The 26,647-nt window shown below is 39.2% G+C and overlaps 3 protein-coding genes across 12 annotated transcripts; 1 reads left to right on the top strand and 2 right to left on the bottom strand.

The window, feature by feature from the left end:
* Nucleotides 1-1,975: 1,975 nt before the first annotated feature.
* Nucleotides 1,976-12,011, top strand: LOC103478674 (uncharacterized). Of its 3 annotated transcripts, XM_017309220.2 has the most exons (5): nucleotides 1,976-2,829; nucleotides 2,917-2,944; nucleotides 3,381-8,846; nucleotides 10,961-11,119; nucleotides 11,226-12,011. In XM_017309220.2, the coding sequence occupies exon 3, from the start codon at nucleotides 3,388-3,390 to the stop codon at nucleotides 4,099-4,101; it is 714 nt and encodes a 237-aa protein (XP_017164709.1). In that variant the 5' UTR covers nucleotides 1,976-2,829; nucleotides 2,917-2,944; nucleotides 3,381-3,387; the 3' UTR covers nucleotides 4,102-8,846; nucleotides 10,961-11,119; nucleotides 11,226-12,011. The 3 variants fall into 3 exon arrangements, with proteins under 3 accessions (XP_017164709.1, XP_008430896.1, XP_008430895.1); XM_008432674.3 differs by lacking the exon at nucleotides 2,917-2,944 and having other exon boundaries at nucleotides 1,977-2,829; XM_008432673.3 differs by lacking the exon at nucleotides 2,917-2,944 and having other exon boundaries at nucleotides 1,998-2,497.
* msh5 (mutS homolog 5) lies at nucleotides 11,521-23,426 on the bottom strand. 8 transcript variants are annotated; one of them, XM_017309529.2, is made up of 27 exons: nucleotides 22,100-23,426; nucleotides 21,276-21,392; nucleotides 21,027-21,123; nucleotides 20,819-20,942; nucleotides 20,613-20,693; nucleotides 20,226-20,279; nucleotides 19,962-20,083; nucleotides 19,756-19,865; nucleotides 19,189-19,224; nucleotides 18,671-18,753; nucleotides 18,533-18,578; nucleotides 18,216-18,393; nucleotides 17,986-18,048; nucleotides 17,767-17,895; nucleotides 17,558-17,630; nucleotides 17,370-17,479; nucleotides 17,176-17,256; nucleotides 16,982-17,069; nucleotides 16,843-16,910; nucleotides 15,248-15,366; nucleotides 15,043-15,169; nucleotides 14,145-14,294; nucleotides 13,851-13,925; nucleotides 12,443-12,589; nucleotides 12,156-12,293; nucleotides 12,005-12,078; nucleotides 11,521-11,922 (listed from the first exon to the last, which is right to left on the bottom strand). In XM_017309529.2, exons 3-27 carry the CDS (start codon nucleotides 21,117-21,119, stop codon nucleotides 11,802-11,804), a joined length of 2,490 nt encoding a protein of 829 aa, XP_017165018.1. In that variant the 5' UTR covers nucleotides 21,120-21,123; nucleotides 21,276-21,392; nucleotides 22,100-23,426; the 3' UTR covers nucleotides 11,521-11,801. The 8 variants fall into 8 exon arrangements, with proteins under 8 accessions (XP_017165018.1, XP_008430898.1, XP_081473025.1 ...); XM_008432676.3 differs by having other exon boundaries at nucleotides 18,255-18,393; XM_081616899.1 differs by having other exon boundaries at nucleotides 21,276-21,296.
* An 84-nt stretch (nucleotides 23,427-23,510) lies between these two features.
* Nucleotides 23,511-26,579, bottom strand: LOC103478677 (SPRY domain-containing SOCS box protein 2). The gene is made up of 3 exons (XM_008432677.3): nucleotides 26,114-26,579; nucleotides 23,923-24,676; nucleotides 23,511-23,850 (listed from the first exon to the last, which is right to left on the bottom strand). Exons 2-3 carry the CDS (start codon nucleotides 24,644-24,646, stop codon nucleotides 23,720-23,722), a joined length of 855 nt encoding a protein of 284 aa, XP_008430899.1. The 5' UTR covers nucleotides 24,647-24,676; nucleotides 26,114-26,579; the 3' UTR covers nucleotides 23,511-23,719.
* Between the last annotated feature and the right edge of the window lie 68 nt (nucleotides 26,580-26,647).

Below are 26,647 nucleotides of genomic sequence, written 5' to 3'. Positions count from 1 at the left end.
TCCTTCAAAAGGAAGTGGTATAGTTAATTTTTAAACAATTTTGAATTAGCAGTAACGTGTTCATCTAACTGCACTTTGGGTAAATGTAATATTCCCACTTTTTTTTTTTTTTTACTCATAAATGTGCTTTAACCAAAACCTGTGAGATCATTTGTTGCATTGCATACATTTTATTAAATATAAAATAAGACTTCTTGGTGTTTTGAAGGAGGCTCAAACTTAAATCAGTTAATATAAAGTCCTGTAACACGAATGAAAGAGTCATAAATGTGGCCTAAATTTTGTATAAATGCGTGCTTCTGCTCTGGTTCACATTGAACTCTAACCCAGACCTGCTGCGTGTGTCGCCCACATGCACAAATCGACCTGAAACCAGCAATATTCCTGTGTGGGCTACATCCGGCCCACATGGGTCGAAATGAAACTCATTAAACTACCTTTCTGACGTTCACAAACAAAGTTGCCCTGTGTTCCATTTGCTGGCGTAACATCTGGTCCTGTGACACATGACAGACCGAGACAAGAGGGGGAGGAGGCGGCGGGGGATCAACATGTGGCCCAAATTTGAGGTAAACCAAATAAAACTAAATTCAGTTCATGTGAACCACACAACCTCCACATTTCTGCTTCAGCTACAAACTTTGAGATTCTTTGCTTGTAGAAGCGTTCGTACAGTTTTCACCTTTTCATATTTTAAGATGTTTAAAGTCATTGAAGGTTGAAATACGACCTTCAATGAATATCATTAGTGTTGATCTTTGCATAAATCCGACTGTTCTGTGACGACTTCAGAGGTTTATTAGACAATAATCATCAGCAGACACGTTAAAGACAAAGGTTAAAGCAGGGTTACATTATGAAATCCCTAATGAGGCAATGTTCAATCTATCATCTGAGGGAGACAGGGAGACACACCTGTAAATCCAGAGGCTGGACAAGACAAGGAATATTCAGGGAATCAGCAAAAATCTGGCCCTTTCCAGAAGAGTGGCAAGAAGAAAGAAGTCTTGAACAGTGGAGATGAGGCGCTCTGGACAGATGAACTTCTTAATCACCAACACGGTCTCTCACCCTGAACACACCAGAGATGATGGGAAATTAAGATAAATACAGGGTAATACTGGAAGAAAACCAGTTAGAGTCCACATGACTGGAGACCAGGGCAAAGGGTCACAACCAGAAACATTCAGCCAAAGCTGCAATAAACCAACGCAAAGTCCAAACATAAATGCATGTCAAAATCTGACAAGACTTGAAAACTTTCCTTGATAGTAAAGGAGAGTGGATTGAGTCAAAATCTCAAGATCGGTACTTTAGATTCAGATTCACTTTTGAAATTTTACTTTTGAATATTAGCTTCTGTACCTCAAAAAAAAAATTATCTTGATTTGCACTTGAATTATGATTTTTATGCACTTAGCTGTTTTTCTGTTTAGTTTTTCTATTGATACTGTTTGCCATGCTAGCAAGTTATTTAAGTATTGTAATAACTTTTTGTTATTCTGTTATTCTGCATTTAATCTGACAAAAAATTAAGCTTTTTCCAAATAAATTCAATTCACCACTAAAGAAATGTCACTTTACCAAAAAGGTCAGCTCAATCCAAGACAGATTTCAAGTCAATTTCAAACAGATCATCAAGCAGTGCAGATTATTTATCAGATAAGCTATAAAGTTTTCCATCTGGAAATCCAGCAGATTTCATTAAGTCACTCCTGGGTGCGCATGTACCAACAATCTGACTGGAAAAACAACAGGCGAAGATTTCATCCTCTAGGTCACAAAAATTACTAATAAAAAAAGTTAAACTTGTAGTCGAAAATTCAAGAGGTGTAATAACTTCCGGACTACTATAAATAAGAGGCGTTTAGTGTTTTGCTTGGCATTGAATGGTGGCTAAATTCATAAGAAAATCCTCCCTCAAATCTAGGACTGCTTGTATTTTCAGCCAGCAAAGATGTACATGAATGATAAATTGTAGTCAAGTGGCGTCATTTTTTATTTTTATTTTTTGCTGGACGGAAAAGGAGGGCTGCACTTTCTGCAACAGAAAACACGACTGACTGCTGATGGGTGAGGATAAATAGTCCCACGGTGGGCTCACCGTGGGACTGGCCTGGACCAGCCTCAGATTCCCACGACCCCTCCTCTCCACATACACAGAGGAGCAAGCAGGCTGCAGAGACGCACAGGCGGACAGCGCGTAGACAGAGAGGCAGAGCAGCGCTGCACCACTTTTTTTCTCTTATTTACTATAAAAGCTACATTTCAGGCTCCGCTGTTGCGCATTGCACTGACTCACACTGTGCAGAGAGGAGGGTTTAAAAAAAAAAAACACCTAAAACAAAAACGTCCCGATCTCAGGAGGAAATGGGAGAAAGAGTGGATTAGCCGCGGATCAAAAGTGGAGGAGTGGGAGGAATAACGAAACTCGGGATTATGTATTCTGATAATGCCGAGGAGCCGGTTTCTGCTAGAGATTTACATCCAAAACAAGGCAAGTACCCACTGACTGCATGCACACCGCCTCAACACATGAAAAGGCTTATTTTATTGAGCAACAGCGCAGATGAACGCAAGATTTATGCGTAAAAACACTTCTCCTAACTTGAAATACGACCGGTCTCAGTCCGCCCTCTGAGTCCAGTCTCCCTCGGGGGCAAATTAAATTATGAGTTCAGTTCAGAGGACTTCCACGGAGCCGCTTCTTAAGACCGCAGTGAGATCGTGAAGTGAAATCACAAGCGCTGATGGAGTGGTCCAATAACAGAGAAGTCCGGGTTCGGGCTGAGGAGGCTGTGTTGCTCCACAGGGAGGAACTGCAGAGAGGTTGGCATCTCATTAACTCGGCCACATGTCTTATTAAAACAGCTATTTCCTGTTGTGTGCAATGCAGAGTAAACTGTCTCCCTCCAGCCGCCAGGCGCTCATTCAGATGCTGAAGGTGGGTGGATCGATCCAAAATATCGATACCGAGGAGGTATCAGTATCGGATTGATGCTAGTGTTAAGAGTAGATTCATACTTTAGTTAAAATGTTATCTAATGTTTGGTATTGTAGTTTCTCAACTACCTTAAAAACATGTTTCATGTTCTCATTTATACAAGAAAATGAACAAAAATGTTTTATTTTTCTATTTCCGTTTGTCATATTAATATGATAAAGTATTTTGTTGACGCCTATAAACTGCTAAAATTCTGTTTTGAGTTAATGTTGCTAAGTGGTCCATTTGACCTTGTTGACTTTTTAATCTAGGGATAAGTGCAATATAAGTCATTATTTAGACTTTCTTTAAGTGAGGCAGTGTTTTTATATGGAGAATTGCATCCAAATTATGTGGTACAATGTTTCATGAAGATTTCATTCCATTCTGTGTTTAGTCTGAGGATGACGGCTGCCAGTCCGCCCTGCAGCCCTGCCTCCTCCCACTCCTCACCGGTCTGCCTCCCGGCCTGCCACAAACACCTGAGGAAAGGAGAAGCCCTCCAGACCAAGCTGCGCCTGGGCTCCCCGCCGGGCGTGTGGCTCATGCTGGGCGCAATGGTGGTGCTGGTGGGGATGAGCGTGGCTGTGGCGGGCTACGTCTCCGCCGCACCGAGGCCGGCCGTGGGCGGACGTGGGAGCACCCACGTTGAGCGGATGAAGCTGGCCGGGCCGGTGGTCATGGGAGTGGGCCTCTTCATCTTCATCTGCGCCGCCACACTGCTGTACGAGAACCGGGACCGAGAGAGTCTTGTTCGAGACCCTCTGAACGACCTGGAGGACCTGAAGGAGAGCAGCTGCTGGGAGGATACTCAGGAGCAGTGGGAGCACTCGGATGAGGAGCAGTCACAGTGGACCAGCCCGGTCCACATCCTGCCTCTCGCCAGCAGTGATTCTAATGAGGAGGGAGACCAAAAGGAAGAGGAAGAGGAGGAGGACAAAGAGGAAGAGGAGAAGAAGGGGAAGTTGATACTCTTCACCCAAGTTCTGCACCACCAGGAGCCCAATCCTCACCAATCCTCACCCTGCCTGTCCGCTTCTTCTGACCCGGTTCACTCAGATTCAAGCAACTCGAGTGAAATCGACCGGACAGAGTCTTTAGAGCTGCCCCAGGACTGAAACTTCACCACGCACAACCACCGGACTATGCACTGCTCAGTGAAGAAGAGCTTAAGAGTTGTTTGTATGTTATAGTGCCTCTGAGTGGTACACTGAGTCACTGTCTCTGAAGGGTGTTTTTGTCCTACATTGCTCACTGACTCATCCACATTTGAAAAATTTTAAGCTGCGCTGTTTGATGTCAACTCGTCATCTTGTTGTCTCAGAGCTCCGCCCGGCTGCCCATAAAACTTCACTTCTGGAGTGACCAAACATGGACCTGCTGTAAAAGTTATTTGGGTGCCAACCTGGGTGATAAATGCTTCCTCTCACACTCATCCTTTCCCCTAGTAGTGGGCTTTTCCTTTCTTAAGAGGTTCGCTAAAGAGGATGAGCCAGATTAGGTCCTGAATGAGTCTTTATCTTATCTCACGTGCAGTATAATCTTCTCTTTATCTCGGGGAAAGTTGTGTTTCGGTGTAAACAAGAGCAGCACAAAAGCCACACTCCTCTCACTCGACACCTACAGCCATGCTATTAATACCAGCTGGTGCTCGATTGCAAGATCCGGATTTCTTACTGTAAATTTCAACAGTTTCTTTGGATTCCCACATTCAGCTGTTCACATTTCTCCTCTTCCTTCAGTGCGGCGTCAAAAGATCTGAGAGAATCTGAGAGTGGATGAACAGAAACGAGTAGCAGCATTTAAAAACACAAATTCTGGTGAGGCTGTGATGAGTTATTCTTGACGTAACTGAGAAAAATCACTCCTGTCGGTTTGAGTAAGTGATGCCTCACTCTCCCACCATCGCGACCTCTCATCTCCCATCTCTTCATCACCTCGTTTCCTACGCTTTATTCAAATTTTCATTACTCCATCTCAATTCTTGGCTTGTGCACAACTGAGAAAGAGCACAAAAAGTAAATAAAGCACAAGAAAACATTTGCAAGTACAATTAAAGGGATATTTCAGAATAAGATTCTGTTGCAAGGAGTTAATATCTCTTGTCAAATATTTAATTCTTTGAATTATCTGATCTTTGACAGTGAAGATACCAAATAGTCTAAGTGGGAGATCAAGACCAACGTGAACTTCTGTCATCTTAAAAAAACCCAACCTCAAAAACATCATGGCGGTAGACAAAAACGATATTTGATTGATTTTTTATAAAAGATTACTTTCCTATCAGATTTTTAGCATCTCAAAGCAATCTTTGAGATGCTAATTTTCAACTTATGTTTCATATGGAAGATTATTGGTGGTACTCCGCCTCCAAGCTCCTTCTCAGGTGTAAATAATCTGAGTACTTTCTATTTGTCAAATGCTCAATGCCAACATGGAAAAAACCCAAACTCAAACATCATAGATGCTCATGTAATTATAGTAACAACCTTTTAAAATGTTAAAATTGCATTGGACTGTTATTTAATTTTATTTTCTTACAGAAGACGCTGAATATTTACAGCTGAAATAAAGCTTAGAGGTGGTGCACTACCAGTAATCTCCCCTGTGAAACAAACTTAAAATACAACTCAGAGTAACTATCTGAAAGAAAATGAATGTACACCCAGCACACAATAAGAGAATCTGTGTTTGGTTAATAATTTCGGTAACACTTTATTTGAAGGGGGGTGAATAAGACTGTCATGACACTTTCATAAACATGACATAACATCTGTCATGAACACGAATCATTACTGATTAAACTTTACCTTTAATAACATAAAGTTACCTAATTTTTAAAGTGCAATCAGTAACACTTTTATAACAAATTTATATCAGTAATGATTTCTTGGTTAATGTCAAGTTGTCATGACAAAGACATTTTGAATAATGTCAACTATGTATTAAAAGTGTCATAATTTACCGAATGACGCTTTATGACTACAGTCATAAATATCCATGAAGGCTTATTCATGTTCATGACAGATGTTATGTCATGTTTATGACAGTGTCATGTCAGTCTTATTCACCCCCCTTCAAATAAAGTGTTACCATAATTTCTTTGTTGTGACAATGCTTCTAGGTAACAAATCTTACGTTTTTGGAAAGCCTGTTCATCTCCCTTTCAATTGTGCTACATTTGTAGGCAAAATTCATTTGTAGAATATAGTGGGGGATATAAGTATTTAATACACAGCTGACTTTTGAAATTACTTACAAAGAATGGATAGGTTTGCAATTTAATAATAATAATTAGCATTTTACTGCATGAAATAAGTATTTGATGTAACTTAATATGGTTTTCAGAAACCTTTGTTCCTGTAGTTGTTGACCAGGTTACACATGCTGGCTGCAGTAGTTATTTTCACCACTCCTTCATACAGATCTCCAGGTTTTGGGGCCACTCCAGGAAACTGAAATGCTCCTAAGAACCATTCCTTAGTTCCCTTGGTGGTGTGTTTTGGGTCACTGTCATCGTAGAAGACCCGGCTATGACCCATCTTCAATGCTGTTACTGAAGTTGTTGTCCCAAAATCTTGCGATGCCATCCCATCCATCCATCCATCCATCCATCCTTATCTCAGTAAGTTCAATATCCAGCTAATGACCGGATTATTTGACTCAGGCATGTTGAAGCAGAGACACATCAAACAGTAGCAGGACACCGGCCCTTAAGGAGTGGATTTGACGATCAATAATCTATAGTTTTGGTTCCTTGGATAAGCTTTTTGGTCTTACCTGTGGTGTGGAGAGGTTAGAGTCTGAGTATGTGGATAGGTGTCTTTTTATACAGGTACTAAGCTCAAACAGGTGCAATAGATACAAGTTGGACAAAACTACTTGTTAAAGACAAACTAACAAGTTCATTCTTCCTGGTAGGAAGGGAGTCAAATACTTATTTAATGTGATAAAATGCTGCTAATTAATTAGTTTAAAATCATACGATGTGATTTTCTGGATTTCTTTTACATTCTGTCTCTCACAGTTGAGTTGTACCTCCCATGATAATTGCAGACTTCTCCACCCTTTGTAAGTAAACCGACGCTGAATTAAATATTTCCCCCACTGTATGAAAAACTTCCCAAATTCCCTATGCAAATGTGAAAGTGTTGTTTTTGGTTTCATACCTGAATTGGGTGTTTAACGCTTATAGAAATTAACTAATTGTCAATTTAACAACTAACTAATCCCAACTAACTTAAAAAAATAAAAATTTAACAAACATGAACCTCAGTAATGCCTGTCAGAAGTGTCTCAAAGTTTGAACAAAGAATGGAAAAAAAAAACAAATCAACAGGTATGAGGCTTTAGAAATCTGAATTTTTTTTTGGTGAACGTTTACTTAGGTCTTGGTCACTTTTAGCTTCAGCATCCAGAACCTACTAATCAGGATTTATGCAAAACAAGGACACAGAGAGCTATCTATTGCAGGTAGGGTATTAACTACTTATTTTGACAGAATCCCAGTTTACAAATCCTGACCCTATCCCTTTAAGCCAAAATCAGCCCATTAGCACAGACGAGGAGGAAAGTGGGCTGGATTTTATTTTAATTATCACCAGCTTTTTTTCTCTAGTCTCTAATTACGCAGGAGATCAGTTTGAACATTTTTATAGGTAGTTAAGGACCTCTAAGTATTTCCTTGCAGGTTGGGCTCATGCTGAGATCCCGCCATCTAGATGACGAGTGAGACTGGAGTTTACAGTAAATCTTTGCCCATCCATTTCAGCCGCAGCTGTCTTGGCAGGAACTCAGTGCTGTTTTAGGATGCAGGATGTATATTTCAGTTGCAGCGGGTGAAAAATGGCTCTTGATTTGAGCCGTCAACATCTCCCACAAAAAGAAATCTGCCCACTCTTCTTCCCTCTCACACTTAAGGGGAGTCCTGCTCAGTGTGAGATGATCTAATGCATTTGAATTCAGTGAGAACGAGGCTGCGCTATGAGGCTGCAGTCACTGATAATTTATTTATAAAACTGAGTGTGACAGTAAACCGACCAGAGGGAATAATGTCAGCGCATATCTAAATGCATGCAGAAATGACTGCCGCTACACAAATGGAGAAATCTTCTCAAACATAGATCTGTGTTTGTGTCTGTGCAGCAGCGTTACATAAGTCAGCAGTGCAGGTTTTATGCTGCATTGACAGTACAACTGAATCAAATCCTTTACTCTCAGAGAGTATTGTGCTCGTGTGAGAGCATTGATACATATCTGAGCAGACGGACAGGAAGCAGTAAGCTGCTTAGCCCTGCGCTGACTCAGTATCCAAGCTACTTCTCTGTTCCCTATAAGAGCGAAGCTTCAATCAACATTTCTTACCTAGACTTAGCCAGCTGGAAAAAATTCTGTTTATTACTTAAATAGACTTCACCTCAGATCCCAGACCAGCAAAATCAACTAAGAAGTCATGGAAAGTTAACGGCGCTAATGAAGAGAACTGTGTGTCACCGAGAAGGCATTTACTTTCTGACTGAAACAATATGTCAGTGTTTTAAAGGTGTAACATTGACATTTAATCAGTGTTTAAAACTGCCAATAAACCAAATAGCGTTTCATTATATTAAAAGAAACATTCTATACAACTGTCTACGTGAATTTGATTTCTTTATCTCTGCAGCTGCTGTCAAAATTTCAATGACCCACAACCCTTCAGCGGCTATGATTGGTTCTACAGGTGCATTGCTCAGCTAATCCAATTTCTGCCCAGCTTCCAGTTACGTGGCACGTATTCATGGTGCTGTCAAAGGGAGATACCTGCTCAGAATGAAAGGACTACTATTCTGTGTTTTTGCCATCATGATGCTCACACCTGCTCAAGGTAAGCCGGCTTCTTCCCAAAGTCTGGAGGTGTTTCTGCTGCCCTCAGAGGGGCCTCGGCATTGTTGCATGGGGGCGTTTTCAGCAGCAAGGCAGGACCTAGTTGTCTAAGAAGTGTTAAATCCAACAGCCTGTTCTGTGGGAAGCTTTTACAAACGACTGTAGGGATTACATAACAGTCCAACAACTGGATGTCGAAGTTAAAAACATCTTTCATTGTTAATTGAAAAAAATGTTCAATTAACAACTTACGTTAAGTCTGCAGACTAACTTGCATTTGTGTTTGCTTATGATTAAATTGAAAATTAATATTATGATCAATAAAATGTCAGAAAAAGCAAAACATCCACAAGATAAGTAATTTTTATTTTCATGTCTGCAATAATTGCTCCAGAATCAAAACTCATTACCTTCATTATCTAGGGTGCCAAATCTCCTTATGATCATCTTCAGTTTGGAAATGTTGCTTTTCAATATTAAATAAATGAGAAAAGCTCATCATTAAAGCTTTTCTTCAAATCATTTCTAATGAAAAAAAAATCAGAAATTGATTTACAAAAGTGTTTGTGGTTCATTTGTGCATAATTTAGCAAAATCTCTTTCATATAAAAATTGTAGACAGAATATTAAAAATATCTGAAAACAGATTTGCAAAACAGTTAATCTAAACAATTTATTGGATTTACTGTTGCTCTGCTGTTTTGCAGGATCAGATAAATAAAAATGCAACAAAAACAAAATTAGACCGTGCACATGAAAAAAACAAAATGTGCCCTTCCCTCCGACTGAACACATCTTCATTCGTGTTTAGTCTGTTGGGTTAACTGAGCTAACACTAACGAGATCAGAGCAGATAAGGATTGCGAGTCTTTGAAATACAACAGCTCACACATCTGAAGGCCCTCAAGAAGAGATTAACTAAATCTAAAACTACCTGTGTACTAATGTGCTGTCCACTAACTACATTAATAGAGGTAGTAAACAAAGACAATTAAGTGGTTTTATTAAATAAAACACTTTCAATGAAGTAACCTGAGGAGGAATAACTGAGGTAGGACTTGCTTATTTTATTTTACAGACAAACTTTCTGTTTATGCCATCTGCTTACTCCATTACCTTCTTGCTAGAAAAAAAACTTGACCAACTAAGGCAAGGTATCCACTTAAAGAAACACGTTCCCCCGTTCCAGACTGCTGCAGAATAAACAAAACATTTCTGAGATGTTTAGGTGCTAAACAGAATGTGTTGCAATATGGACTAGTTTGGTTTTATGTCCTCTTACAACCCTGCAACACATCCAGAACCACTTCAGTAAGGTGACAACCACGCTTGATGCCTTTCTACTGAAACCTTCATTTAGGATTCCTACATATGTTTCCATCCTAAAATTCAAAACTTTTCCCTTCTCAGATTTCCTAGGGGAATTTTTTTTCTGCCGTTTTTCTAGGGTCCAGGGCCTTTCAGTACAAAATACCCATCTTGAAATGTTTAACTAGTCATCGAGTAAGTTCCACTAATCATGAGACAACAAAGCTGAAACGAGTTTGTATTTTAGGAGTGTAGTATAGGGTGGTTTAACTGCTTTTTTCTAGCATCTGGACTAATATAAACTGGCTCTGTTAAACCAGCCTAGTATGCACAATAAGATCCTGACATAAATGCAGGTTCTTTAAAGCACATTTTGTGAAGTTTCGTACTTTTACTTTGTTTGTAAAAATGCCTAAAATAGCCCTGCTTTTAGTGTTTGGCATTTTAACCAGCTTCAGTTTCAAACTGAATTTGAAGTTTTCTATAGTTCAAAAAGTGGAGAGAGATAGTTTTTAAATGTTTGAGAGTACATCCTGTTAGTGAGTCAAAGTACTGACAAATTATAGACACAAACAATCATTTAAGTACAATTCAACAACAACAACAAAAATTTCATGATTAAAAAAGTCTGGAAAGTCATTTTTCTACCCTGAACAGAGGGTTCAACTGTGTCAGAATCCTCAGTATGAAGTCACATTCACATTTTTCAGCTGAAAAAAATACATATTTTCTTGCCTTTAAAATCAAATGCAATTGAAAAACACATAAACCTAATGCAGGATCATCATTGCGACTCATTGTGCTCAGGAGAGGAAGAGGAGCAGCTGCTGGAGCTAGAGGGACTGGAACCAGAGGAATCATACCTGGAGTGTTTCCGCTGCGATCTGGGCTTCTGGGACGTCTGCTACACGACAGAAACCAACTGCAGCCGCGGGGAGCTCTGCTACACGGGCCGAGGGAAGGCAGGTGTGCGTCTATCCATCTGAAGGCACAAAGAAACATGTAAAAGTTAGATTCATAAAGTTTGAATCATATATGGATTACTCTGACTGCACTTTACCTCATCTCCTAGCTGATTCTCTGGAAATAAAGACGCTGGGCTGTGCGAAGGCCGAGGAGTGTAACGTGAAGACGACGGTGGCGCTTTTTTTAAATAATACAATCTTTGTTATGACCAAATCCTGCTGTGACACCCCTTTCTGCAACTCTGCACAAACATTACCCATATACACAGTTTTTCATATCACTTTGGCCAGTATAACCATCACTCACATCACTAAAGTCTTGGTTGGATAAAAAAAATTAAAAATTATTCAGTTTTGTTGTTGAAAAAACACAATTTATGCTACTTCAAGCAAAGACACAGCCAGATTTGCAAAATGTTTTTACTGAGTAATCAATAAGTAAACACTAGATATATGTAACACAAACCATGTACCATTTATACAGTAATTCCTTCACAAAATAAACAATGTGCTTGAACTGTTTTTTTTTTTACATCAATATTGTTATTAACATAAAACTCTGTAAACATCCACCGTGTTTGGAGGTGATTCTCTGTTTTTCCCAAGAAAAGCAAACACCAAACATTTTCTCACTGAACACGGAGCAGAGAAACGCAGAAAGGTGTTTGCAGCACTTCTAGAGCCTAGCTGCGGTTCAGGAGCTCTCCAGCAGAGGGCAGAAGCTCATCTTTCATGAAGCTCTGCAGATCCACATCTTTGTCCTCCAGGTCAAGACTCAAAAACTTCTGCACCACAGATTGGCATCTGTTGACCACATGCACTTTTTTTGTGTGTGTCTCAGATAAAGTTTCTCAGTTCATTTTACATTAAATAAAGTTCAACAAACCTCTTGGCCTGCTCGTCTGATGATGCTTTGTCAATGCGTTTGATGGGTTTTCCTGTTCGGTAATGTTCAGATGCCTTAGACAGAAAACACAGTCCGTCTGTGAGCCTGCCTTTGTGTGAGGGAGGGAGTGTGTGTGTTTGCATTTCCTGACCTCCATGGCTCTGTGTACAAGGCATGTTGGCAGGCCTGCCAGTGCAGCAATGTTGGCAGCGTAACTGGATTGGCAAATCCCTTCCTTCAGCTGGTACAAAAACACCAACTCATCTCTGTCTACGGCTGTTTCTAAAGTCTAAAGCACAAAAGCAGAAACTAGTTTGAAGTTTTACTATTCAACTATTCGGTCAGATGTTTTTTTTACATCTTAAAATGACAATATTACAATGAAATGCTGCAGTAGAAGCATTTGTTTATGCTTTGTTGGTTGTTTTTTCACCCTACCAGAAAAGACAGCATGCCAGTGGTTGGTAGCAGGCCTAACTGCATCAGACTGTGGAAGTTTGTAGCCAACAGGACGTGAGGAACATCCACCGGAGGCTTTTTCAGCCAAAAAGAGACAGATGCAGCGAGTAGAGACAGTCCATCAACCTGAAGGAGAACATTAATGCTACTGTGCAGCTATTGGAAAAACAGCTCTGTTGTAATTCAATCAAAGCACTTCACATAAACTGCAAACAGCATGTTTATTGACCTGCTGTCAGAAAATCAATTAACAAGACATTCCTGCCAATAAGCCTGGAGAGACAACATATCTTTCCTTTCTTTTAGTTTAAACAACAGTCTGTTGGAAAAACAATGTACTGGTAACTAAATACTAAAAACAGACAATCCCTCCTGATACAGTGTTTTCTGTTACAGATTTAACAATGGAAACATTTACTTTCATGCTTTCCTATTTGATTCTCTGATCATGTCAACATATACCAGCATGCATCTTCTAATAGAAATAAAGCAGTAGCAGCAGCAAAGCTTTATGTCTATCAAGTAAATTCATCTGAAATGCCGTTCCTTCACTGATGCCCCCTTCAGGCTGGATTTACAGACATTGAATTGTTCTGGGAAAACAACAAGCTGATAACACAGGTTCTTATTTATCAGGAGACATTTGTTCATATATGTCCCTGTGATGTGACATATGCAACAGAAAAAACATGCAACATCCTTAATCAACATCTTTAAGTGTAATCTACCAGAGGTGTGAGTGATAGTTTAACTATACACTAATGTACTGATATACACTGATCAGACTCAAAATTCTGTTATTTTTGCATTTCCACAACATTCTGGATGTCTGAAAACATAACATTTGCCTTATTGAGTTTTATTATCATATTTATGCATAATAATAATATTACTGAAGTTGGCTTCAGCTTAAAATATTCTGTGAAAGGTTTTTCTTATATATTTCAAGGGGCATAAATGAACTCTTTGCATGTAAACTCTGCATTTGACCAGTTGGATTGGCCTAGATGCGCTAAATTGAAATAAACTTCAGTCAACAAAATGCTTAAGCTCAGAGAAAGTGGTGCAGATATTATGATGATGAAGAGAGAGCGAGAAAAATTACAACCAATATGGTCAGCACAACAATCAATAATAGGAAATACATTATTTGTCCTGCTGCTCTAACATAAATTATTAAACAGTCAATGCTTTATTTCTTCTACAATGGTATTATTTTGTTAATGGGTTTTTGTCAGAGGAAATTGCATGGATTTAAGCACCAATCACAGAGATATTTATTTGTGTAGACTGAAGCATTTGCTGCTGTTCTCATCGAGTCTGGTTCTGCTTTATGTTGAAGTCATTGGATTTCTTGCACTGAGCGCTGCAACAATTTTCTTCTTACTGTGTTGGTGCCCTTTCCAAACTCATCGATGAGCACCAATGAGCTGCCAGTACTGCTGTTAAGAGCCAGGGCCATCTGGAGAAAAAGAGCAACACATTAAAGGAAAACCGCTGTTTCTCTTTGTTCTTTGTAAACGCAAAGAACAAAGAACTTTGCTCTAGCTGTAGAAAGAACAACCTGGCTTTATTAAAAACATGTAACAGGTGAAGACTGGGAGCAAATGCACCAGTTTAAATTGTACAAGTCCACATATGGAACCACATGCTGGTGGTTAACGGTGTGTCTGTGACATACCTGGTTGAGATCTATCATAAAGGTGCTGAGGCCCACAGACACAGACTCTCTGCTCTGCATGCGAGTGAAGATCCCGTCCACCAGACCTACCTCTGCCTCTTTAGCCGGCACGTCTGAGCCAATCAGAGCCATGAACACAATCAGACCCACCTGGAAATATGAAACGGCAGGAAGCAGTGACTGCAAGGTCACATGTAGACAAGCGTGCTGAAAATGTCACATCAGGTTTTTCATGAAAAATCTCAGACTCTGAAAACTAGAGTGTAAAATGAAAACAAAATACTTGTTGCTGCTAATTAGGTTAGAGGGCAATTATTTTATTCATATTGGCTTGGATCCTCCTCCTTAATAAATGAAATCATTTGAAAACTGTTTTTTGTATTTAATTTATTTGATAACTTCAGGTGTGACAAGAAAACAAAATACAAAGTGAGTCAAACACTTTTTCCCGACACTATTCAATCAAAAAGTAGGCCGGTGACTACATCTTACCATGCAAATGAAAAGTGCTTTGGTTTATATTTACATTAATTTATGTATTTTATCAATAACTAAACCAAGTTAAAAATCTTACATCAGCAGATATTGCTGGTAGATTATCTGAAATGATCCTAACTTTAGGACTACAAGTAAAACAGTCTCGCATGTAGAAGTTTCATTTAGTAATGCAGTATATAAAATATCTAAATTGGTAAGTTAAATGAAAAACAAGACGAAATTTTTCCTAAAATTTCCCAGTTTTAATATATTGGAGAGCATACTAAGTCATTTACTCAGCCACTTATAAAAACAAAGAATTAAGAAAGGAGCAGACCAATATAAAATAATTAATCACAGTTTTAATTGCACCTTACTGACATCTTCATGCTTGTTTTTGGCCAGGACAAGATGCTTCTACCTGTTTCAGGAAGATGCTCTTGCCAGATGAGTTTGGACCAGTGATGACCTTGATTCTGCCCTCTGATTCAGAGCTCTGGAAGGAGTTGGCCACAAACACCGGAGAACACAGCTCCAGCAGCGGGTGTCTGGAAAATCAATACGAAGCACAGGAAGAATATCTGGGACCGTCCTGCAAATTAGTCACCATAAGAGTGAGTCGGTACCTTCCCTGAGTTATTGCTATTGTTCTATGTCTGGCAAGCTTGGGTGAGGAGTAGCTGTACTCCTGGGAGGCACTGCTCATCGCCATTAGGCAGTCCAGCTCAGCCAGGAGATCCAGAACCTAGACATTTACTACAGTATTTTAGGTTTAGCAGAGACAAAAAAAAAAGCAGCTATACTTTTTTCAACCACTGCACACAACAATATTATGGACTGAGAAAGAAGAAGCAGATTAAGCTGTAATAGTGGCACATAACATGTTTGACAACACTGAAGGACAAATTCACAAAGCTATTTGTGGACACTAATTCTGTAAAAAGTGGAGTTTGTATGTTCCTCTAATTCTCAAGAAATGCAAAGAAAGATGTCCTCTTGACTGTATCGTCTCTATGCATGTAGTTGAGGAAAAGTCTGCCTATTTTCATGTCTATCCCAGAGCAAAATGCCTTTGTCTGAAATACTAGAGCTGTTTGCAGCTGAGTGTAAAGAAAAACTAGCTACTACAAGCTGGTGGGAGGTTAGACGCAGGTGGAGAGAAAAAGAAAAATGTGACCTTCTGCACTGGCAGCTTTACAAAAAAACGGGGCATAGATGTCACAGTAACTAAAATAAGTGTTTAAAGTTGTTTTTAAAATCCTGTTTTTTGTTATTGTAAAATTCACAATACAGAACCTCATGCAGATGCATGCAGATTATCAAACATGAAGCTTAAATAAACTCAGATGAGGCCTGGAATAATATATATGTACAAATAAAAGGATGTACTTCTTGTCGAGGAAGCAAAATGTGATCAGCAGATATTGTGGAATAATCTTACAATCTGATAAATGCAATCTATCCTTTTAACTATTGAATGAAGAAGTTGAGGGGATAAATTCTTCCCCTGACTTTAAAGATCTGCAGTGCTGCATTAAAAGCATCCAAGGCAATTCGAACCAGATTCTTCCCCGATAGAGTCAGATGAGAAGAGCCTCATCAGGTCAACATCTGGAGCTTTCAGCGATCATTTCTACACCTACTGTGTTTTTATCGCTGACCTGAGAACAACTGTGAGCTGATACACAGCAGGCGCAAATTGCTTGCAGCTGCTTTCACTTGTTTGCACGCAGTTACTGCAATCTGTGATTTAAATCCAAGGCAGAAATAAAGCAGCTCGCACATACAAAACATTTGTAAATATTTATCAGTCTGAGTAAGTGTTTTTATTTCCCAAATTCCCCTAAAGAGTGTTCCATTATTTACAGGAATGTTTCTAGAATCCCTATAATAAACGTATTGCTTCTATTACATTAATCTCAAATTTGCCTAATAGTTGACACACAGACTATCCATTAACAATAATGCATCAGCTGAACTTAAGCCTCCCCTTAAAAATAACATTTGCAATGATCCGTTAAGAAACACATATTACAACTTCTAAAAGGTCTCCAGGTCTGTTTTTGTTATAAAGTGAACAATTTAATTAGATGAAAGCATTAATCAACAAAGTCCACCCACACGCACTAAAAGCTTTACACTCATGCCAACAACAGTTGTATCACAGTGGGAGTCATTTTGAAAACACTGCAACCTGCTGTTCTGAATGACGCCCACCAACCTGATACAGAGAATTGCTCTTTTCCAGGACGGCACTCTGCAACTGTGTCATCACTGCAGTCTCCATGTCTGAGAAACAAGATATTTACTCTTAGCTGAACAGAAACCAGAAAACTGTCTGGTGAGGGAAATTAAAAGACCTCTAATGTCACAGTGCAGGTCTCCCAGGAGGCTGTCCAGCTCTCTGGTTCTTTGACTACGGTAGTGCAGCCGGTCGTCTGAGAGGAACTGGCTCATCGAAGCATGCGACGCGTAAAATACAATGTTGACAAGTGAGTTAATGTAGAAACCTAACCGGACATTTTGTCACCCCGTTGAGACCACACAGACACACCATGAACTCAAGACCCTCCATTTCAAAATCCTCTTTTTCCACCATGCTGGGTAGTCGAGGCACAGAGAGCAGAAATCCAATCTGGAAGGAGAATTTTACCTTGTTGTATTATCAGTTTTCATAATTAGAACAATATGATGAGGTTATAGCTGCCTGAGGTGACAAAAAAATCTAAATATGTGGAAGTATCTGACCAGGGGGAGGTAAATGACACAGCAGGAGGAAATTCGAGAGTCCAGATGTTCAAGCTCTCTTCTGGCAACGTCAGTCAGGAAGTCAGACAGCCCCATCATCCTCCTTTTCTCTGAAAAAAGTAGAGCCAAGACAGAAGCACATAAAGATCCATCTCATGAGAGCTGAATGGGTGAATCTGTGCACGTACTCTCATCAATGGCAGGATCAACGTTGGGTTTGACAGTGAAGCGGTTCTCTTCTAAGCTGGCATCAAAATCCACCTACAAAAATATCACTACACTCATTAACATCAATTCTGTCCAGCTTGCAATAACAAAATTTATAAGATCTCAATGAAAGTATAACATTTTATGAGTAACAATGGAGAATGGACGCAATTTAAGAGGAAAAACTCACAACTCTGTTTATGAGAGCGGCGACATAGTGAAGATCCTCAGAGAGTTTCTCACTGATCTCCCGAAACAGCTGAATAGATTGAGGGAGGTGCCGCATTGAGTCCCTGATGCACACTGCACTGAATACCGTCTGACATCCAGACAGAAACATATCAATGTGTTTTAAATGCCACGTCAAACAATAAAGACACATAAAGCTACAGAATAGAGTGGTTCCAACCTTGTAGAGAGACTGCCAGTCAGTGACTTTGGTGCTGGAGAGAGTCATGCGACGCAGAACACCCTAACATGTACAGGCATCCATGAAAACTTCCTTTTCTTTTAAGGATATCTTATTATATACAATGCTTTACAAAATTATACACAACTCTTCAACCATTTTCACAACTTTTCACGTAACAACCACAAATGTTTGTAAAAGTTCAGTTGGTATGAATACTGTATCAATACCGAGAGGCATTTAAAGTGGACAGATCCAAAGTTAGTTACTGGTATGTTTCTGATGTTCCGTAACGAGGCCTGCAGGGTGTTCAGGACGTCCGAGTTTCGAGGCGAAGTAAAGAAACGGATCACTTCCTGTCTTCTGTATAGCACTGCAAGGTCTCGTGTAGGTCGAAGAAACCACTGACTGTCAGACAAAAGCGAAAAAAATAGTATTTCTTCACTCTGAAATATACCAAACAAAAATATTTACTTGTTCGTAATTTTGAAGATAATCATGATACCTGAATTTGTTTTATTTTGTCACTGAACATATCATTTCTCACCGTAGCAATTTGGATCCAAATTTGCTCTTACATCGGTTCAATATTCCTGTAGTGCACACAAACAAAAATTTATTTATAAAAACTGTTTTAAATAAGAGGAAATGACATCAGAAAAGTTCTACCATCTGAGACGCTTACCATAGAGACTTAGTCCTTCCTTTTCACCTGACTGCAGTTTGTAGACTGATGGGTGCAGATCCGACTTAAAGATCTGAAGTACACTAGTACAGAAAAAAACACACCGTCATATACAAAGCTAAGCATAATTAAACTGATTTACCGTTCTACTCATTAAAGTAGAAAGCATTTATTTTACTTTATTTAATTGAGCTTGTAGTGAATAGAAAAAAACGATAAAGCAGAAAGTATTGCAATCAAATACACTTAGAAACAATTAAATTGACTTACTTTAAAAATAGCTGTTTTTAATGTAAAGTTCTGCATGTTTACCAGTCCATGCTGCATCTCTCTGTTTAAATAACCTGATTTAAATGATGAATAATTTGTCATTACCATGTCAGAAACTAATTGTTCACTAACTTCAATTACGTGTGTTTCTGTCAGATAAACATGGAGACTACAGAACACTAAAGGAATGAATAAAAGATTGTTTCTAAAGCTTTGAATGATTTCAAAGGTACATTTTGAATACTTGCCTGTAGGTGTCCCGGTCAATGTAAACCACTTCTTTACTATAATGAGAGAAAAACCAGACAAAAATGTTGACCTTCTTTTATTTTAATTAACCATTTAGTCTTGAAAATATATGACTTTAATAAAAAGTATCAGAGATTTTTTTTCTTAATCAAATGTTATAATCACTCAGAAATTTCTTGGAATGACAGACAAGCAACACAAAAGGGTTTAGAACCACAATGAATGAAAACATAGTGTAATATAAAATCTTCTGAAGTAATTTAAATTTACATTGAATTATGAATGAGATTTCCAAATATTTTATTTAATGTATTTCTATAGTTTATCAAAATTCTAAAACACCAGGAGAGATTAACTGATATACGTACATGGGTTAAGCAAACTGGTACATAATGTCTTGTTACAGGAAGAAAATGGAAGTAAATTGAGATAAAACGCAGAAACATGTTGTCGAAGGGGCAGCTGACTTGAAGTTCCAAGAAACCTTTTACAGGGCCTCATAATGGAAAATAAACAGACACCTTAAGGTGCCTGAGAGTGTCTAACTGCATGTTTGTGTGTCTCACAGTGTGTAGGCATGAAACTGCAGGATTGGGACTCCAACAGCGCTGTCTTCCAGTTCTACTCCCACTCTCCTCCTGTCCAGACATTTCAGGAGAGCTCCCACTGCCCTAAGCTTTCCAACAGGAGAACAGACCCTTTCAAATGCTAGAACATGACTGATTCATAACTTGGCTATAAGGACAGGGTAACATATAGAGATCTGGCTCACCATCAAGGGTGAGTCAAAGGTGATACAGGAGGAAAGATAAGACATTTTGTCCCTCTCTGAAATGCAAGCTGGGAGGAAAGGCAGATGAGCGGAAAGAAGCCTCTGCTTACCGACCTCCAGACCTGCAACATTTAAAAACATGATGAGCAATTTTATGTTTATTTTTTGGAAAATATTATGCTTTTTTTCTTACAAATCTTTAGAATGAAAATTTAAGAGGAGGTATGGAGTTTGTGATTGTGTATGTTGTTGGTTTTTTTTTACCAAAGTCAACATATGGATAAGTAACCACCTCGGGTTTATAGTGTGGGTCAGAACCTGAAATCCAAAGCATGAGTTTAGAACAATCCTGATTTACTGACTAGTTTCACCTAGGCCTGCAGGCCTAGGAAAGCTGCAGGCTTTCCTAGGCCTGCAGCTTAGGAAAGCCCAGCATCCCAGATTAGGGAAGCTGGAAAAACAGGCCACAACCGCTTCCACAATCAGTCTTCCTCTTATCACATTTGCCAGATACAGTGTCAAACATCTCTAATCTCAGTAAGTTCCCTTGACACAGAAACAACTCATCCAACATTGCATTCAAACAAAAATACTTAACATTTTTGTTTTTCACTTGTTATCTGATATTAGTGCTGTTTTTTCAGAGCTCACCAAGTTGCTTCAAATATTGGGTCAAGCAGCGTTCCTGCTTTGCACTGGTTAGGATTACATGGGGCCTGACCTCCTGAATGACTTAACAACAGGAAAGAGAGATGTGTTGGAGTTTAATAGGAGATGAAATGTAAGACGCTGCTTAAAAGATGAAACTGTAACCTAATTTGTAAAAGTATTTTTTGTAAGAAAGATCTGTTCTTTACCTCTGGATAACAGGTGGAGCTCATAGTTATCAGGAGAATCCACCATATAATGTAAAGACGAGTCTCCACTGTCGTAGAAACAAAGGCCCAACTGTCCCCGCTGCACTAAAACACTCAATAAAACCTAGAAATAAAAATTTAAATATCACTGAGTTTATTCTGATGCTTTAAGAATCAATGCCTCTCTTAGTAAATAGGTTCATCTTACTGCTGCTGTGTCATCTTCCTCCTCTTCATCAATATTGCTGCCAGGGTCCCTGAAACCTAAGGCTCCTCTTGGATCCTCAAGGGCGGCTGCCATTAGTCTGTTAAGAAAGAGCTGAATTAAGCTGATATAGTATGACTCTAAATGCTCCTTTTAAGCATTTAGAGTACAACTACCACATTTGTGGATTACTTTGTGTTGGTCATTTAAGTAAAATCTAAGGAAGAGAGGTTAAGATGAAAAGCAAATTACTGGGATGTTTCTGATGTTCAGCTAGGAGGTTTGCGGCGTGTTCAGGACGTCCAAGTTTTGAGTTAAAAAGAAAAGACAATCACTTTCTGACCCCTGTAGCAACAAGTCACAGAATACCTATGACAAGACAACAGCATGAAACGTTACACTAAAATAATAAAGATGAATAAACTCTATAAATACTCAACTTAAGCTGTGTATCCAAACATATTTTTGATAACTGCCCCCCTCTTTGTGTTGTAATTATCTAATTGATTGATGCCTTAGCTACTGAATTATTTTTCATTATTTACATAATTTTTAAAAATTGTATAATATGTTTCAATAGTAGGTCATAGGAATACGTTAAAAATATTAATTATATCCCTACATTATGAGTGCAGGTCTTATTTGTGCAGGTGCAACCCCAAACGACACCCCACCACTACTGCATTAACCGAACGCCGCTCTGGATAAATGATGCCACTGTGAGGCCCTTTATTTAGTTCAGGTTCAGTAAAAAGTCTGGACTAGATTTGATCAGCTGTAGTTCTGAACCGTAAAGTACCTAAAATTGCCAAACCTGAACTGAATTACTGTGACGTTTGAGATTTGTAAAACATTTAATCTGACTGAAATTATTATTCTATTATATGACTCCACTCTTTGAAAATACAAAGAGTATTTTCAATACAAAGAGTATACAAATACCCTTTACCCAACCACTATCTATGAACGAGAGGCAGACGTTGACGACTTTAATTAGCAAGTAAGCTAGCTCGTCTGAGCTAGGTCACAAATGTTGTTTCTATCTTCACAAAGTCAAACCGTGTTTATTTACATACCTACTTCAGTCTTATCTCCTGAATGAAAATAACTTTAAACTTTTCCACACGCCTCTTAAACCAGTTATGTTATTTCGAAGAAAGTTTTTATTTGTGGTCAAAATCCGAATATTCAGTGCGCCTTTTCTCTCGCGAGCCTTTTTGCTCATTTTGTTGCTGTGGCAACAACGCCCTCCCCATCCCCGTCTAAAAAATATTTAATGCCTCTGACAGCAGTTGGTGTTTCTGTTTTTTAATAAATTTACAAAAGATTCATATGAACTTAAAGTATTTTGAGACTGTTATTTATATTAATTACGGTTTTAGTCAACCCATGCTGTTTAGGTGAACGTTTTTGCATCAATGCGCGGTCTAAAATGGTCTAAAAAGGACAGATAAAGACATAGAAGGTGAATTTCACTCTCTGTTCTCCCATTTCGAAGCTTTTATTCTCTTTGCACAATATTTTAACACATAAAAAATATCCAGACTATGTCCGATAAGTGAAATCTGCAAATCATTTAGTATAACAATAGCGGTTCTGACACAGTTCATCAAATACTGGTGGAATAATAATTTCTCCAGTAAGTATTACCTAAAACAAACAGTGACATAGAAATTACATGTCAGCATCAATACACATGCATGTGTATGGCAGAAATTGGTAGATAAGTTCCAAATAAGATTTTGAACTTGAGGTTGTATTAACATTTTGGAATGGCCCAGTCAAAGTTCAAACTTGAACTGGAATTTGAACCTGTGGGAAGAGGATGTGGTGGCCAGCAGTAATAAGAAGTAACAGGAAGTACTAATTACTTGTAATGCCAATGAAAATTTTTCATTGATTATGGAAATCGTAAATAATTTTCGACATGTAATTGTTTTAATTAAAATGTAAACATTGTTTGTTTTGTTTTTTTCAAAACCGATACTCCCTTTACATTGTTTTATTGCCTTTTGAGACATACTCGTCTTATTTCACATCAGAAATGCACTTGTTGGTGGAAAGAAAACAATATGAAATTTAATTCTACCAGTTGTGGATAATTTTGGGCTTAACTTAATTTAAAACTGTGAATTCAATGACATTTAGGAAAGAATAATACATTAAGAAAACCAGAACTTTTCAGTTTTAATCATTTCAATAGCGTGAGCAAAAAAATATGCTGTAAAAATAAACTTGCACTCATCGTTGGATGTTTCTTACAACTCGTAAAAGTTGCATTTTCTGGATCACAACTTGAGATCGCATTTGTCTCAGTTTTCTAACTATTAAAATCAATTTCAACAATTTAAGAATATCGTTTTCAGCATGACCATTTTTAAGCTTAGTGTTACATTTCCACCTATCAGCTTGAACAGGCAGCACTACTGACAGTGCATTAATGTTTCAGAAATAAAAGGAAAAAAGAAAGATCTGATACCTGGAAAATGTTCTGCAAGTCTGGTTTATTAAAACAAACATTCAGACTATTTACATGTGTTTGTAGCTGAAGGAGTCCTTATCAGGCTTGTGTGAAGATTTTTATTATCCAAAGTGAGTTTGTCAATTATAAAACTACCAATAAATAACATAAACAATACAAACAAATCAATTTAAAAAACAATGCAAAAACATTTGCATGTAAAGGTGCAAGGGAATTAGAAAGAGGAAAGCAGGTAGTGTTGGAGTAAAGGTGGTAAAGGCAGTTTGTCCACTTGGTTCTGCCTTTGTTGCCCTAAATTCTGCAGAATTGATAGTCCACACAGAGCCTTCAGGGCGGGAGGATTACCTGCAAATATAGTAGAAACAAATATGTCAGTATTAAACTTTCATCAAGACAATTCATGTGTTGGACACTTACGCGTGGTTCCGTTCAGATAGCGCAATGCAATCCGTGCTCCTCCTCTCACACTGCTTACTGCTGGGAACAATTCCACTCCAGGAGGAAGGTCCCTGAATGCAACACCCAGGAAGCTGCCATCGACAGCAAACCCCAGAGTCCCCGCATCAGCATCCAGGACCAGCTGGACGCGTTCAGGAATAAGGAGAGGTGCATCGGTCTCTTTGCTGTGCAGTGAGTTTGAGGATTTCAATCTAAGAGACCCCCGCCTTTCACACGGAAAACACGCCAGAGTTTCTCCACCATGCCAGAGCTGATTGGTTTGTAGTTCCCATCCCCATGACAGAGAATCTCCACCCACCAGAACTTTATAACCCGAGTCTTGCAGAGGGCAGTCCTGCCTCGAAATTCCTATGACTGCATGACTTCCTCTGTGCTCAGGGTTCCAAGTTACCTCCCACACATGGAGCCCACTCTCCACCCCCACCTCGGCCCTGACCCCATCGCTGCTGAGCTCGGCAGGTGCGCGTGTCACTTCCTGCTTGCACTGAGAGAGTTGGAAGTGAGGAGAGCGGTGCTGCGAGCTCCAGTCTGAGCGTCTGTCTCCTGGAGACGCTACAGAGGAGCTCAGGATGAGGGTGACTCTAGACGAGGTTGGGACGGCCAGCGGAGGGAAGGATGATGAAGAGGAGGGGACGCGGTCAGCTGCTGGGTCGGTCAGCCAGGCAGACAGGATGAGACCCATTAGGATGAAGATAAATCTGTCAAATAAGAGCTGAGGAGGAAACAGAAAATCAAACGCGTGTTAAAAAGAAGCAGGTTAAGGCCAAGATAGTTGACCATGAGTTAAAATTAACATGTAGGTCAGCAACTGGTGATAAAACTTACAAATAAACACTGACATAGACAACAAAGATAATCTAACAAGCCTTGAAATAAATAGGACTTTCTCTTTATTGCAAAGGAAAATACCGCCGCTAATATAAGCACATTTTTTTAGCATGGGAAATAAAATCAGTCTTCAAAAAAATAATAAATCAATGCTGTGGCAATGGTTGGCAGTCCTCTTATTATTATTAATAAAACAGCACTTGGTATGTTTAACATGTGGTAGAAAAACATGAATAAAGGGCCTCACAGTGGCGTCATTTATCCAGGGCGGCGTTGGGTTAATGCAGTAGTGGTGGGGTGTCGTTTGGGGTTGCACTGATCAGTTCCCCTCTGAATTAGTTTTGTGTTGTTTGCATGTATCAGTAATAAATTCTTGTGTTGAGTAAGTGCACCCTGTTTGCTGCTGATTTTAGGACGCCACATCTGAGAGGATTTCCAGGATTCTGATTGGTTTTTAGGAAGTACGGCACAACAATCCTCCGCAGGGTCCCGATTCAACGTAATGGAAAATGATTGAAATGAATAGTTCACTGTGTCACATTATATTCAGATTTTTTTCCCAGGAAAAAGGAACTCCTGAATTACTAATATGAAGTTGCAAGAAACCAGATGAACTTAAAAGTAACGTTTAAGCTACAAATCTTTGGTTACATTTATTTTTAAAAGGTCATGGTACAGGTGCCAGTAGTGGTGGCTTTCGATATGGGCGACGTGGGCAACCTTTCAGAGTGGTATCTTATGGGGGCGGCATAAGCGCACACCTCCCTCTTCTCCCACCCGGTCCTCAAATGCCCCAACTCTTAGTCCCCCCAGTCAACAACTTCGTTGCAGGGTGGGGGGACGTCAGAGAGGCTTGGACCGCCTCTGGGTTCATGGGATAAAAAGTTACATTTTCTAAAATACAGCAAAATTAAGCTTTTGTGATTGAAAATTTATTTTCAGGCTTTTTGCACATATTTATCAGTGAGACCAACAAGTTTGTCTACAACAATAGATCAAATCTGGGCAAAATATAAATGATGTCTCTCTCTGTATAATCATCCAAGATGTACTACACTACATTAATTTAGGCATGGAAATATTCCTGCTTTTAGGAGATTTATAAATGTATGTCATGCATTTAATCTCTATCAGATCCCTATACCGAATCAGAATAAAATATTTCACCTTTCACTCTACTGCGTCTTCCTTCATATGGTATCAACTCGTGATAAATTAAAAAACATAATTAATTTAAAGATACTGCTTCTGGCTCAGAGTATTTCATCTGTAGGGTAAAACAAATAATATCCTTTGGATGAAATAAGGAGTTGAGTCTTACCACTTGGTTTGGGTCCTACCCTCTGCCTGGACTGTAGCGTACGGCTCTGTGTCTCTGCTTTATAGATATCTCTTATCAAGCATCCTGCGGGTCTTATCGCTGCCCGGTGAGGTACCACCCCCGTCTGACCTGGTTTTTGGTGTCGACCTCCGGGACGGGAACAGCACAATCCATCACTTGGGCCTCCAGCCGTAGAGACAAGGACGAGAGATCCGTGACGTGTTTGTAAATAAAAGAGACGGATGCTGAACGATACGACCTACATCCTCATCATCACTTTGCCTGCATTGATCAGATTCAGCCGCGCCGCTTTTCCCTTCCCTAGCGGGTTCTGTAATGGATGTAAACATAAATGGCGAAACACAGGAATAAAATCACACTCGGGCTTTTCATTAACAAGAAGAGAAAAATGAAATAAAATCCAAAGCGGCTCATTATTTTTGGAGAATAAAGGCGGCGTTGGCGTAGGCAGAGCGGAGGGCTATTAAACCCTGCGTAGAGTCTTACAGGCGAATGTTTCCTTCTCGTTACTGA

Source organism: Poecilia reticulata, chromosome 16 (genome assembly GCF_904066995.2).
Source record: "Poecilia reticulata chromosome 16, P_reticulata-male-v2, whole genome shotgun sequence".
Classification (NCBI taxonomy): Eukaryota; Metazoa; Chordata; class Actinopteri; order Cyprinodontiformes; family Poeciliidae; genus Poecilia; species Poecilia reticulata.
The sequence above is the reverse complement of the archived record's forward strand: the minus strand, read 5'-3'. Positions and strand labels throughout refer to the sequence as shown.

Bases quoted from the DNA above. Each gene is read 5' to 3' on its own strand.
- msh5 (XM_017309529.2), bottom strand. From the start codon at position 21,119: ATGGCAGCCGCCCTTGAGGATCCAAGAGGAGCCTTAGGTTTCAGGGAC. The intron at 18,754-19,188 runs GCAAGTATTCAA...TTTCTGTACTAG, and splicing joins ATTGACCGGGACACCTACAG to TGTACTTCAGATCTTTAAGT. The intron at 18,049-18,215 runs GTATTGATACAG...TGTACATGTTAG, and splicing joins TCCACTTTAAATGCCTCTCG to GGTGTTCTGCGTCGCATGAC.
- LOC103478674 (XM_017309220.2), top strand. From the start codon at position 3,388: ATGACGGCTGCCAGTCCGCCCTGCAGCCCTGCCTCCTCCCACTCCTCA.
- LOC103478677 (XM_008432677.3), bottom strand. From the start codon at position 24,646: ATGGGTCTCATCCTGTCTGCCTGGCTGACCGACCCAGCAGCTGACCGC. The intron at 23,851-23,922 runs GTAAGTGTCCAA...CTATATTTGCAG, and splicing joins CTATCTGAACGGAACCACGC to GTAATCCTCCCGCCCTGAAG.